The 14,044-nt window shown below is 33.7% G+C and overlaps 3 protein-coding genes across 5 annotated transcripts in view; 2 read left to right on the forward strand and 1 right to left on the reverse strand.

Annotated features, from left to right (window-relative positions):
* The first annotated feature begins 134 nt into the window (after positions 1–134).
* LOC114454577 (retinol dehydrogenase 12) lies at positions 135–3,973 on the forward strand. Its single transcript, XM_028435132.1, has 4 exons — positions 135–207; positions 1,157–1,366; positions 2,280–2,472; positions 3,325–3,973. The coding sequence occupies exons 1-4, from the start codon at positions 135–137 to the stop codon at positions 3,425–3,427; spliced, it is 579 nt and encodes a 192-aa protein (XP_028290933.1). The 3' UTR covers positions 3,428–3,973.
* A 2,567-nt stretch (positions 3,974–6,540) lies between these two features.
* On the forward strand, positions 6,541–9,082 carry sec61g (SEC61 translocon subunit gamma). The gene is made up of 4 exons (XM_028434976.1): positions 6,541–6,646; positions 7,082–7,184; positions 8,368–8,470; positions 8,967–9,082. The coding sequence occupies exons 2-4, from the start codon at positions 7,091–7,093 to the stop codon at positions 8,974–8,976; spliced, it is 207 nt and encodes a 68-aa protein (XP_028290777.1). The 5' UTR covers positions 6,541–6,646; positions 7,082–7,090; the 3' UTR covers positions 8,977–9,082.
* tpk1 (thiamin pyrophosphokinase 1) overlaps positions 8,956–14,044 on the reverse strand; it is a 90,347-nt gene continuing 85,258 nt past the window's right edge. For 2 of the 3 annotated variants that reach the window (XM_028434973.1, XM_028434974.1), the window contains exon 9: positions 9,364–9,825. In XM_028434973.1, the coding sequence (XP_028290774.1) occupies positions 9,671–9,825 (155 nt within the window). In that variant the 3' untranslated portion in view covers positions 9,364–9,670. Of the gene's footprint in view, positions 9,153–9,363; positions 9,826–14,044 lie in introns of those variants that run through there. The other variant, XM_028434975.1, reaches the window with a different exon arrangement.

Consider the following 14,044-nt stretch of genomic DNA (forward strand, 5'->3'; position numbering starts at 1 on the left):
AACAATTATACTCAACTTTCCAACGGATTATTAATTGGGTTCATTGTGACAAGACAGATTTCCTGTAGAGGTCCAGGGATGCAATAATGTCATCCATTAATGTGTGTTTTTTTCCAAGCTGTCAGTGTTGAACCATGGCTTCTTTCCAGAGGACGTGTTCCTCCTGTGTGGTATTTTTGGCACAGCCTGACGGAGAGAGCACTCAGTGTACTCAAACATGCTCTGCTCACCCACACCCACACACACACACACACACACACGCAGAACATTCACATGAATAGAAATTATGACTACGTTCCCGTGTTCTTTAAGTAAAGGTTGTGTTTAGGATGGAAGAGAAACAGGAAAAAGGAAGGAGATGCCAACAAATCACACGTTTCCTGTGTTTGCAGCAGTAAAGAATCACAAATACGTGGTTCATTGTGTATTATTCACATGAAGAAAGTTTGATTCTGTGAGGTTCTACTTTGTGTAGGTAGAACATTGTGTTATTTCTGTGTGTAGAAGACTGTGGTGTACAGTGTTATCCTTGTTGCCTGGTCATCCTAACACAGCAGTGAAGTTTGTGTACTCGTGATTCTCTGTCACTGTGTGTGTCGGCCAACAACTTTACTCCATATCGGATCACACATTTCTTATATCCTCATAATGGGGAACAATTCTTTTCTTCCATGTCGTTCAGGGGCCAAACACGGAGCAGTTTGATCTCAAGTGGGCCACAGATTTTACGCAGGAAAGCGAGTAATTTCAACATCATTGTATCCTAGTTTGCACTTCTACATATACATAAAACACAAAATATGTAAGAAACAGACATTATCTAAGCAATAAGTGATGGATATCAGTCCCAACAGGATTCTCTATTTAAATTTCTTAATTTTTGTGACCAATTTTTTATTTATTTAAGGGAAATATTATGTCATAATTTAAGGAAAATAGAAGGATTTTGTAAGATTGTATATTAATATATGATATAATTGTTAAATTCAAAACTGGGGGACTGGCTTACACATACATAGTTAACAATTATTAAAATATGTTTCCCACTACCTCTTTGTTCTCTTTAAGATAATTTTACAATTTAAAAAATACATTGAAATGAGGGGTATAATGACAAAATGATTGATCTCTTTTTTTCATTTCTTGCCTAATTAAGGTCACTTCTTGTTGACGTTTCTGCTGCTGGACCTGATCAAGCGTTCGGCTCCAGCTCGTGTCGTTGTGGTGGCGTCTGTGGCCCACACATGGACCGGACTAAGACTGGACGACATCAACAGCGAGAGGAGCTACGACACCATAAAGGCCTACGGACAGAGCAAATTAGCCAATGTCCTCTTTGCACGATCCTTAGCCAAACGCTTACAAGGTGACTTCGTCTGGTGATTAATAATGTAGAGGAATAATAACACGTGTTAATGAGTTTATCCATGTGCAGATGCAAGATTGTGGAAGTATTAAAAAATAAATATTGATAACATGAAATTCATATCAGCATTTAGAATAATGATGCATTAATGCAGGGAAGAACAAAGGATTTGTTTGTTGTTTTTGTTGGTTTTCAAAGAAAAAATATTTTTCTGTCATTTTGTGTATTTTTATTGTATTATTATTATTATTATTTAAATGTATTATTGTGCATTATCTTATTGGGTGATTATGGAGAACATTTGTGTATATTGTTGTCGTTTGGTATATTTTTGGGTCATTATCTGTATTTTACTGTAAGACAGCATTTTTTGGAGTCGTTTTGTGTATTTGTGTTGTCGTTTTATATTGTACATTTTTGTAGTCGTGTGGTGTGATTTTGGAGTAATATTGTTGTTCTTTTGTGCATCTTCGCAGCTGTATTATGTGTTTATTTGTCATTTTGTGTTTTTTTGTTGCCATTTTGTGTATTTTGTTGTCATGTTGTGTTTTTAGAGTCATTTTTGTAGTTGTTTTGTAAATTTATTTTAATTTATTTAAATGTGTTATTATTAATTTTTAAATATAGTTTCTAGTCTTCTTGGGTGATTTGGAGAACATTTGTGTATATTGTTGTTTGGTATATTTTCCTGTTATTTTGTGTATTTCATTGTCAGATTGTAATTTTGTGAATTTTTGTAGTCGTTTTATGTATTTTTCAATGTTTTTTTATGCATGTTTATAGTCGCCATGTGTGATTTTGGAGTAATTTTGTCGTCTTCTTTTTGCTGCTGTTTTGTAGATTTTTTTTTGTCATTTTTGACATTGCTGTGTTTGAAGAGTGTGTACAATAAGTGTGTGTTTATGTTTTACAGGATCAGGAGTGAGTGTGTTCTCCCTGCATCCAGGGGTGGTTCAGTCCGACCTGTGGAGGCACCAGCATCAGTGCATCCAGGTCGCAGTGAAGATCTTTAGGATTTTTACCAAGACCCCAGTGGAAGGAGCTCAGACCACCATCTACTGCTCAGTGGAGCCTGGTCTGGAGAACCTGAGTGGAGGATATTTCAGGTACACGATGCATTTACACTAGCCAGGAGATATGATAACCCATATAGGGGGGTGAAAGTAACGTATTACGAGTTCTCACGTGACTGTAATTGTGTTGCTTTTATTGCTACTTTCTTATATTTATAAATCAGTAACTTTACTTGTACTTAATGTTTTAAAATAAGTAATTTGTTACATTTCTACACCCATTTTCATTACAAAAAATGAAATGACCAGACAACAATTAAATGCATCACATCATAGCCGACCAATCAGATTAAATGCAATGCACGCAGCCAAAACAGCATTGAATGCTGGTTATTTTCTCATTATTATTTATTTGATTATTATTCATTTATATAAATAATAATGTGAAATAAAACCTTTTTTTTTTTAGATAAATACATTTTTTTCTTTTATTATTACATTTATATATTATTGTTATTATCAGTAATTTCAGCCTGATTTATATTTTTTTTTTTTTTCATTTTGAATAGAATTAGTTGGTGTTATTTTATTTAAAACAGAATAGTACATTTTGACAAACCTTTTATTTTATACAGATGCCTTTGTTCCAATTGTGCAAGATTTTGTGTCTTATTTTTAGGTTTATACTTGAGATGTTTTACTGTATGCAAGGGAACCGTGGCAAGATTTATTACCAAAAGTAAACATGTGGGGTTAAAGTAACTAGTAACTTTGACTTTGAATGCTATTTAATTTACTGTAGATACTCTTTACACCTCTGGGCATACACCTTATACATGTGAATTTCCACTTATTGACTAGAAGATGAGTATTTTGAATCTTGTTGAGGCGTCACATTAATTTTCCTTCTTTCTTTTGTTTTTTTTATCTTTCGTTTGTGTCCAGCGATTGTTCCCAAGCGAGGTGTTCGAGTACGGCTTCTGATGATGACTTGGCCCAGAAGTTGTGGGAGGTCAGCTGTAACCTACTCAGCATCACCTGGCAGTGAACAGCAGCATGGCACACGTGCAGTGAAGGATCATCTCCTTTTTTTGTAAATAATAATAATAATAATAATAATGATGAAAAAAAAGCAGCACTGTTAAGCACTTTTGTTGGTCTGTTTTACGTTTCCATAGTGAGGAGATAAAAGGAAAAATCCAATTCTTTGTGAAATCGATCTCACAAATTGCAAAAGCTGCTTAACAGTTAGTTCTTATCGTGAAAATCTTTGTATTATTTTTGGAGAATAAAGAAGAAAGATTCTGAACATGCATTTATCAGGTAGTTTCTAACATTTGATTTGATTGTTTTAATTATGCAGATTTAATGTGCGTTCACTTTTAACTTCTGCTAGAACTGTAGGAACACTTCATTAGAAAAGAGTTTTTTAAACTACATTTGCTATTTGGTATTAGAGCTGGGCGATATGGACCAAAACTTGATATTTTCTCTCTAATTAGTGATATACAATATAAATATCAATTATTCTTACTCAATAAAATCTTACCAGAAAGACAAGTGTGGGTTATTGCAAAATCCCACACAGGCTCATTTATTGACATATATATATACAGTATATATATATATATATATATATATATATATATATATATATATATATATATATATATATATATATATATGTGATATTGTAATTTTCTATACAGCCAAAATAGAAAACGTGATATATCTTGAATCTCAAAATATTGCCCAGCTCTAATTGGTATTATTGTAGACTATTACAGTGCTTGGATAACATGAATTGCTCACATTTGGCGTTGTTGTACATTGGTGTTGTCTGCAAAAATGACTGAATCTAACATTTGATATTAGAATATATTATATGTAGCAATTAAATAATGTAAAAATAAACTTAAAGCATTCTACAAAATGTGCTGTTTTCCTTTCCTAACAGATGATTATTATTATTAACAATCCATCCGTTTTCTGACCTGTTTTCTCCTTTTACCATTATTAGATATGTCTGATAAAATGTGTTTTTTTTATATTCATGTTACGGTAGACTCATGGCTTAAGAAATTATCAGAAGAAAATGTCTAGATTCTTTGCACAAAGCAGCGCATTTAATCTAAATCACATGAGCTTGTATTTACAAGCAGAGGAATGTGGTTTTATCCATAGGAGTGTGTATGAGACTCTATAACCTGATTAACACTCAGACACCAGTCATGTGAAGTATTTATTAACCTTGGGTTTAGTTGATCAAAATCAACTCCATGGAGACCAAAATAAAATGTTAATGTTTCACTTATTCAGACAAGTATGTCCCCACAAGGGTAGGGTGTCCCGATACAACGTTTTCACTTTTGTTACACAACCAATATCGTCACCTTGAGTATTGGATGATCTCGATATCAATACAATACAATATCAGCACAAATCATATGTTATTTAATTATTAGGGCCTGAGCACAACGGTGCGTAGGACCCAATTGTAATGCACCTCGTTTTTATTATTATTATTATTATTACAAATAAGTTATCACATTTTTGAGGGCCAAAAACAAGTTCCAAAACTCGTGAAAATTTGAACACATATTAGGACTGGCAAAACAAACGTGATATTTTGGGAGAATTGCACATAAAGTGAATTGTATTTGCTCCCAGCTGGCACTGATGACATCATCACTGTGGAATTCTGCACAATTCTGACATCATCACCCTCTACAGTGATGACATCATCATCACAGACAGAGATTCCTAGCTTTAATAGAGAGATACATGTCTTGCATCCAATACCGCACTGTTAAAGTACTTCACACATTCATATTTTTTATTTTAAACATACACGTTTATTTGCTTGTGTTATAAAACAATCTTGACAATAAAGTTGAATCTTTATAGATTGAAATATTCCTCTTAGGAAGTAATTAAGAATTTGTAAAGCTAAGTAGACGCTAACTAATTATAGTAGCCAAAAAAAATGAGTTACGGTTTAACGCAACAGTCATTCATAGTCAAAGCGCCACCTATTGGTAAAAGCAAATTATAGACATAATATTTGAACAGAGAATTGCAGGAAAGTTTGCGATATAATCCTTGAAAATTGTCAGCTAAGTCTCAACACTTTTTTCTGCCACACCCCAACATGCAACACACCTCAACGTGCGCCACGTCCCGACGTGTGTGTGGTTGCGAGGGCCCGTTCATCGCTGCTTGCAGGTTTCATTTATTTTATAATTTGGAATTTTAGTAAAGGCTTGATCAAGTGATTTTACTCAAACAGAGAAATAGTGAGCAACAGTAGGTATGAGAAAAAAACTGACCCATTTATCAATAACCATTGGGTTACATACATTTTAACCTTAAACAATTTATTTTAAAAAGAAACAACAAAGACCCTGTAACATTTATAGATGTAATAAAACCAACTGATATATCCCGGATTTTATATGCAGGCCGATAAAACCTGATTCTCATTATTTATGAATTATTTTGCTGATGTCTGACTGATTTCCAATATCAATATCACATCAGGACACCCTTAGTAAGCAGGTCCCCATAAGTATAAGGAGGTCCCCACAAGATAAGCAGGTCACCAGAAGTGCTGTTACACTATAGGACTTGATTGTTATTGTTAAAGTATGAATCAATATGTCAAAATAAATGAACCCGTAAACGTCCAAGTTTCTTCACTTCACCTTGGGATTATTATTTGTGTATTTGAAGTCGTTTTGTAAATGTATTTTATTACTTAAATTAAGTTAAATGTATTGTTTATTTTTAAAGATATCAGTGTAGTCTTCTTGGTTGATTTTGAAGAACATTTGTGTATTGTTTGGTATATTCGCTGTCATTGTGTGTATTTTCTTGTCCAATTGTGTTTTTTAAGTCATTTCATGTATTTTTGTTGTTGTTTAATATATGTTTTAGTTAGTTTGCGCATTTTTGTAGTCGTCATGTGTGATTTTGGAGTATTTTGTCTTTTGTTGTATCTTTGCTATTTTTTTTTTTTTCTTTTTTTTGCTGTCGGACTCGTTATTATGATTATTATTATATCTCCAAGCTGGGAATATGTTAATTCAGGATATCTGATGACTTCCCTGCAATTACACCTCCTGGCCAGAAGAGGCGGTGCTTGTGTCAGTGTGCTGAGACTGCGCAGGCGCAGGTTAAGTCTACGTCAGCGCTTTGCTTTCTTCTCTTAAAGCTACGTGGCTCATTCCTCTGTCTGTTCTTCTTACGTCGGGTGTTAAAAAAAAGGGTAAGATAGCAACTATATGTCTTATTCTAACTGCTTTTTATGCTGTAATGTTAACCAACATTTGTTAATGAAGTTGTTTTGCTTTGGTATAAACGTGTTTTAGTCCTACAACATGTAATAACAGAGTGATATGTGGATGTGTTAGCTTGTCTTTCGACAACACCGATGATTTAATGGTTTAGTGTAAGCTAACCGGCTAACAGACCAAGTTTTGATTAAAATGTCTTTATTCTTACATGTAACATGTTAGATTATTAATTAAGCAGTGTTGATAACATTTGTAAATATCATATCTAAAGTCAACGTCATCACTGTTAGCTCCTAGCTTAGCTCTAGCATCGTAGATCACTATTATTAAAACAGCATGTAAACAGTTTGTAGGTTCAATAAAAGCTTTTCTACGATGGTAAAATTAACTATTACCTCTTTTTCCAGACTAACATCATGGACCAGGTTATGCAGTTTGTTGAGCCCAGTCGGCAGTTTGTCAAAGACTCCATAAGGCTCGTCAAGAGATGCACAAAGCCCGACAGAAAAGGTATAAATTAAATTAATCTAATACATATCACACAGAAAAGCCAAACAAAAATACACGAAAATTACTCCAGAAATACAATTTAAAAAACACAAAAATAACAGAAGTCTACAATAAAAACACACAAACCTTTTGTTCTTTCCTGTACGAATGCTCAAATTGGTCAATATTCTAAATGCTGACATTAAAGTTGATAATATGTTGATAAAAGTTGCCCATCTCAGTAAACTCTTTAAAGTGTCTTAAGGTAGAGTGTCAAACTTAAGGCCCGGGGGCCAAATCCGGCCTTTTAGAGCATCCAGTTTGGCCAGCAGGAGAAAGTAAAAATGACAGAAAACATGAATTATTGTGTAAATTACCAAATAATCCAGTTGTAGATATTTCAAATCCACCAACTCCACTATATATTTGAATGCAGGCGTTTGTGGAAAGAACTCTCAATTTTTCCACAAATGTTGCAATTTCTGACAAAATTCCTCTAAATTGGTAACAAAATCAATGATTTATGAAGTGAATTTATCTAATATAAAAAACCTGAGTGCAATAATGACTAAAATCTGTGGCCCACTTATGGTCAAATTGGTCCTCCATTGGTGAGCTAAAATGAGTCTAAGGTTACAAACTCACACAATTTTTTTTTTTTAATAAAAGGGCACAAAAATGCAAGATGGAAATCCTTAAACTTATCTTTGTTTCACTTATTTTAACATAGATGTTCCATATGAGCCAAACACTCTTTAGAATGTGTTGCTTATTATAAAGTAATAACTACTTACATCAATGTTTTTGTTTGAATGAAATGGTTGATAGACATCAGATTATTCTTAATTGCATGTAATTTATATATACATTACATTTGGAATATGGATCTTTTTTAAAGAAAAAAAAACATAATTGATGCAACATCACAGTTCTTATAAAATAACGAAATAGTTTATGCCAAAAAAAAATTTAGTCATGTCAAATAAATAAAGACTAAAGTAATTTTAAAGTATGGTGATTAAGAGTAAAGACAAGGTTTCTGATGCAACTCTGCATGTTTATTGTAAATTATTGGTAGAACCAGTTTTTTTGGGGGGGGGGTTTCAACAGTAAACAGAGATTCAGTGAAATTATGTTTTTTTTTTTTTTATCAGATTATTATCTCGTTGTAAAGGAGCCTCATGTTTGTTTTGTATTTCATCAGAATTCCAGAAGATTGCAATGGCAACAGCAATCGGGTTTGCCATCATGGGCTTCATTGGTTTCTTCGTCAAGCTCATCCACATCCCAATCAACAACATCATTGTGTGAGTAAAACCGTTAACACGAGAGCATATGTGTTGTTTTTTTTTAATTTATTATGAATATCTCATGACACTGACTCACTATTGGTTAAAATATCAGCGTAACACCATGAGCACAAGATGAGCTGCGTTTACTGCAACTTTAGTTGTTTTATTGCTCAACAAATGACAGTTATTTACATTTTTCAACAAGTAATGTATGGAATTAAATTGGTAATCAATTTTGTAATATTACTCGAACATATTTTGATCCTTTAACACTGATCAGCTTTTTCAAATCAAACACAGAAATGACAAATCAATCAAACTGGCAGTATATGTAAATTAACTTAAATGATTCAATGAATACATTTAGGTCTGTTGCTTTAAAAGGCACGTTAGCATTGGTTAGCAACATTTTAATACAAAAAGTTTCTTATAATACAGTTGCTTTTGTTTATGATCATTATTCTTTGAATCTGTTTAGATTCTAATTCTCCTTTCATTCCTCTCTCTCCAGTGGTGGTTAAACTCCATATTTCATCATGTGAGTGGATTTGAAGAGGTGGCGTTTCTGCAGTTTGTGCTCAACGTTCATTTTTTTTTGTTATGTAAATAAAACGAGTGGAAACCATCTGGACGTGTTCCGTCTTGTTCTTTTTCACATTTCATCACAAGGCACAAGCAGAGTTGTTTTAAGGAGGTTCTGGTGATAAAGGAAGGCACACATTGGTAAACACCCAGGTTGGGGTAAATATATATATAATTGTGTAATTAATTACAATTATGGCATAATTGTGAATATATGTTGCTGTTGTAATCAGAATTCTATGGATTTTAAAACTTTAAAGGAAAGATTCCAGCAAGTTCATTTTGTCTTCTTTTTTTTTTTTAAACAAATATGTCAAGGTTTCTTTTTTTTTAACTTTCATCTCCTGACATGTTTCAACTAGTAACTGTCAGACTTCCTCAGAGGCATCTACTGATTGCTTTGATGTATCCCTGTGAGTTATTTCATAAGTAAAGCATCTCTTATGCATCAGTAGATGCCTCTGAGGAAGACTGACAGTCAGCAGATGAGGAAAGATTCCAGCAAGTTAAATGTGGCCGCGTTGACACAAAACACGACATGTGAAATATTTAACTTATTTTTGGCCCTTTTCCAACAGTATGTCCACCTATTTTATTTACTTATTTTCCCTGAGTGGTAATAATGATAATGTTCTACGCTAATGTCACTGCGTTCCTGTGGATACCCATGCTCCAAAGCAGAGGCTGGTCTGTGGTCACCGTCACATCCTGTCGTGGTTGTCCTGGAACAGTCGGTTCATACGTGTTGGAGGTGCTCACCAGCTTCCCAAACTCAAGTACTTGGTTATCTGGACAGACGAGAACACAAGGGATCAGAAAAAAACAACAGTTAGTGATGACGTTACTGTTAAAAATGCATATTAACTTCTATTATTAACCCTAGAACATAGGGCTGCTCGATTATAGGAAAAAATAATAATCACGATTATGTGTCAACCAAAAAATTATTCATTTTTGTGCAAAACAATATTAAATATATTCTTTAAAACAAACACTAAAATCAAGTATGTTCACTTTTGCACAAAACATATTACAGAATAAAATATCATATGAAGGCAAATCAATAAATAGGTGCAATGTATTAATTAAAAGATTATTAAAGCATGTGTATATATATATATATTAACCAAAATTACTGAAAAATGAGGAATGTAAGAACAAAAAAATTCTTAGAAAAAAAAAATAAAAAATAAACTGGAAACTTGGTCTTTGGTCCACTCATTTTTAAGGCAAATTGCATACTAACATACTATACACTCAATGAGTATATACTGTCTACTACAGTATATACTATTAGTATGACGAGTATGGTAACTGTTCTTACTGAAGTATACTTCCCAAGATGCATTTGGAACCTGCGACGACAAAAATGGCATTTTTCGTTTCTGTGAAATATAATCACCTGGACTCAAGTATTTTTATCACCATATTATATCAAAAACTTCATCATTACTGTGCACTAGTTTGCACTTCTACATGTAAATGATCTATACAGTATGTAAATATCCAAGCAATAAATGACTGAAGTCCCTGAAGGATCCTGACTTCTAAATTATCTGATTTTGTCTCATTTTTGAGTCATTTAAAATCATTTTGTGCAATTATTTGATTATTACAGGATAAGGGAAAGAAAAAAAAAATACTGAATTCTTTCCACAATTTGCAATTAAAAAATGACTGTAGTCATGTAATAAAAGTGATATTTACAACTGAACTATTTGGTAATTTTCTCCTTTCTCCTGTGGGCCACATTGGATGCCTCTTTTTGCAGAGTTTGTCCTCGGATGACCACGACGTCGTGGTCCACATGACTTTTGCATTGTGCCCCGAGCAAAGAATCTTGGCTCCTGCAGCGTAATCTGAGGCCACACAGGGTTTACGAGCCAAATCACAGACTGTTATTGTGCTGAAAATCACTCCCACTTTGTAGTCACTGAAGTGCTTTACAAATCCTCTCAAAGGGCAGCGTTGAACAGGGAAAGTGAGCAGTGAGGTGCACAAGTCACAGGGCCTTCATTTTACACATGAACAAGCAGTGAGATGAAAAGAGATGTTATGGAAGAAAACTGTGTTGCATTGAATGCACTAGAATATACAAATATTAGACATCTTTCTCAAAAATAGGAATTACTGATTAACTGATGTTGAGCCTAACAATGATTTATCAGATGTGATTATATATTTAGGAACAAAAACAAGAATTGCAAAAGCTGAAAGTAAACAGAGAAAAATAAAACTTGTGTTTAATAACATTGCAACACTGACCTCCAGTGTCCAACCTGAGAATAACTGACAGCTTTGATAAATACTGTCATCTGTTGGAATTCTACGGAAGAGGACTAGGGAAAAACAACAACAACAACAACAACACAGAGCCAGTGAAAAAAATAACAACAATAAAAGACAGATCCATTAGTGGAAGAAAAAACAATTTCAATTGTAAAACATGTTTTTCAAATCACATGGTTTTCTTTTTTGGTCATTCATTCTTTAGTCTTAATGTATTTTATAATTAAATTAAAAAAAAAAAAGTTAAGACCAAAAAAAAAAAAAAATTCAAGACAAAAAGATAGAAAAATTAATCAGAAAAAAAAATCAAGACAGAAAAAAGAGATGTGTGCTGATTGCTTTGATGTTTCCTTTGAAGTTTCCTTGACTTCCGCGTAGTAATTCCTGCAATATTTTTTTGTCTTCCTGTTTAATAGTATGTTAAAGTTTACTTTACTCAAACAACTGTTACTTAGGAAATTTACTGACATATTTCAACTGTCAACTGCCAATCTTTGTCAGGGGTGTGTGCTAATTGTTTTGATGTTTTTTTCTTTTTTTTGTTTCCTTGACTTCCGCATAGTAATTCCTGCAATATTCTTTTTGTCTTCTTTTTGAAAAGTATGTTAAGGTTTCATTTGTTCAGACAACTGTAACGATGAAATCTATTCAAACAGAAGACAGAGAGAATCTTAGTTTAGTTTGTCATTCACACATTGATTCGTCATGTTTTTTTTTTCCATCATTTTTACTTTCTGCTGCAACACGAATTGGATGTCCTTAAGAACCAGAATTGGCCCCTGGGCCTCGAGTTTGACACAGAGCTAACGCGATGTCATTGGAACAACATAAAAAGGGCAAAAATCATTCCATCAAATTTCCACCTGGGGCTTCGTCTGCTGCTTTATCTCTAACTTCATTCTGAGCGCGTTTGCCAAAGATCAGTTTTATATAGTTTTATGATCTCAAAGGTCGACGAAGTGTGTCTTGGTTTGGATTCAGGTGAAGTTTCCAGGAGAACTTTGAGAGTCTTTTGATTTAAAGTTTTTAAAGGGAGTCATTCATCCACTGACTCTTTAAGCCATCGTGATCCAATTATTTGATTTGCCTGAGTGGTGTCAGACGGCAGTGAGCCCAGTGTGAACAATGTGAGGTGGACGCCTAGATGATCAGAGGCAGAACTGGGAGAAAGAAGCCAAAGAGAGGCCATTTTCTAACTAATCATTGTCGATGAGATCCAAAAGCGCCGCTATTGGGTGGGAAAAAAAGCAGGGCAGATGGTCTCATTCGCTGGGCAATTATTATGAATGTAAACTTGTTTTGCAAAATGGGGCAGAATGACACCAATCTGTGTGTAATGATATATATAAGCCAATTGCGTTCTTGCACAAAGGTTATATAATTATAAGAATGGATGCTGTGGAGAGCAAAAAACCCAGTTATTTCTGAACATGTGCAATCAATTTTCCAGCTGGTTAATGTAGCATGGTTATGATTATGATTATGTACCAAAATGTGCAGGAAACTACAAGGGACGATGGTGTAAAATTGGTGCAGAACATTTGGGGTCGCAAGACACTGGCAAGGGGGTCACCAGATACTTTTAACAAACCAGGAATACATTATTTTGAGCCAATTTTTATCCTTTTTCTGCAACTACACAAAACTTGCCGTATTTTAACCTATTTCGATCACTGTTTCTTGCCATATTTTTGCTTTTTTAATGTATTTTTGCTACATTACTCCATCCAATTTTTCCACTTTCAAGACATTTTCAGCACTTTTAAACCCTTTCCACCAGTTTTGTTGCACATGTTGACTCCTTAATGTCACTTTTAACCTGTTTTCACCATATTTACCCTGGCCAAGCGCCAAGTGCAGAGCGGAGGGTTATGTTTTACCCTGCGTTTATCTGTCTGTCTGTCTGTCTGTTAGCAAGATAACTTAAAAGGTTATGAACGAATTTGGATGCAATTTTCAGGAAATGTTGATAATGGGACAAGGAACAGGTGATTACATTTTGGTGATGTTCTGGATTACCAAAAAAATAGGAAAATAGGAGCTGTGCCTGAGCCTGCTCCTTTAAGCGCTGTGGTTTATGGGTAATGTAGTAGTGGTAGGGAAGTGCCCAGTACAGGTCTGTGCTCTCTAGTTCATGTTTATTTTTTGCTCCTTTACTCTCATTTCTGCCACTTTTCCATCAAATTTCAATGATTTCTCTGCACATTTTTTCCACTTTCAAGACATTTTCAGCACTTATAAACCCTTTCCACCACTTTCCCACCTAATGTTGCAAATGTTGACTCATTGTCACTTTTAACTAGGGATGTCCCGATACAACTCTTTCACTTCCAATACGATACCGATCCGATATGAAATCAGCACAAATCATACATACTCTTATTACTTATTTTGTAGTGTGGAATGTTAGAAAAGGCTTGATTATTAAAAAAAAAAAAAAAAACAGACCCATTTATTATAAACCAATGGATTATATAGAATTAACCTTTTAGAATAAGAATATTGTATGACTGAATACATTTAAAAAATAAAAATAAAATAGAAGATATTGAAAAAATAAATCCAAAAAACCAATATATAATATATCGGGGATTTTAGATGCAGTCCAATAATATCTGATTATTGTTTTCTGGCTGATATCGGACCGATATCCATTATCAATATTGGATCGAGCCATCCCTACTTTAACCTCTTTTTACTATATTTCACACTTAATTT

This window comes from Gouania willdenowi, chromosome 20 (assembly GCF_900634775.1).
Source record: "Gouania willdenowi chromosome 20, fGouWil2.1, whole genome shotgun sequence".
Taxonomy (NCBI): domain Eukaryota; kingdom Metazoa; phylum Chordata; class Actinopteri; order Blenniiformes; family Gobiesocidae; genus Gouania; species Gouania willdenowi.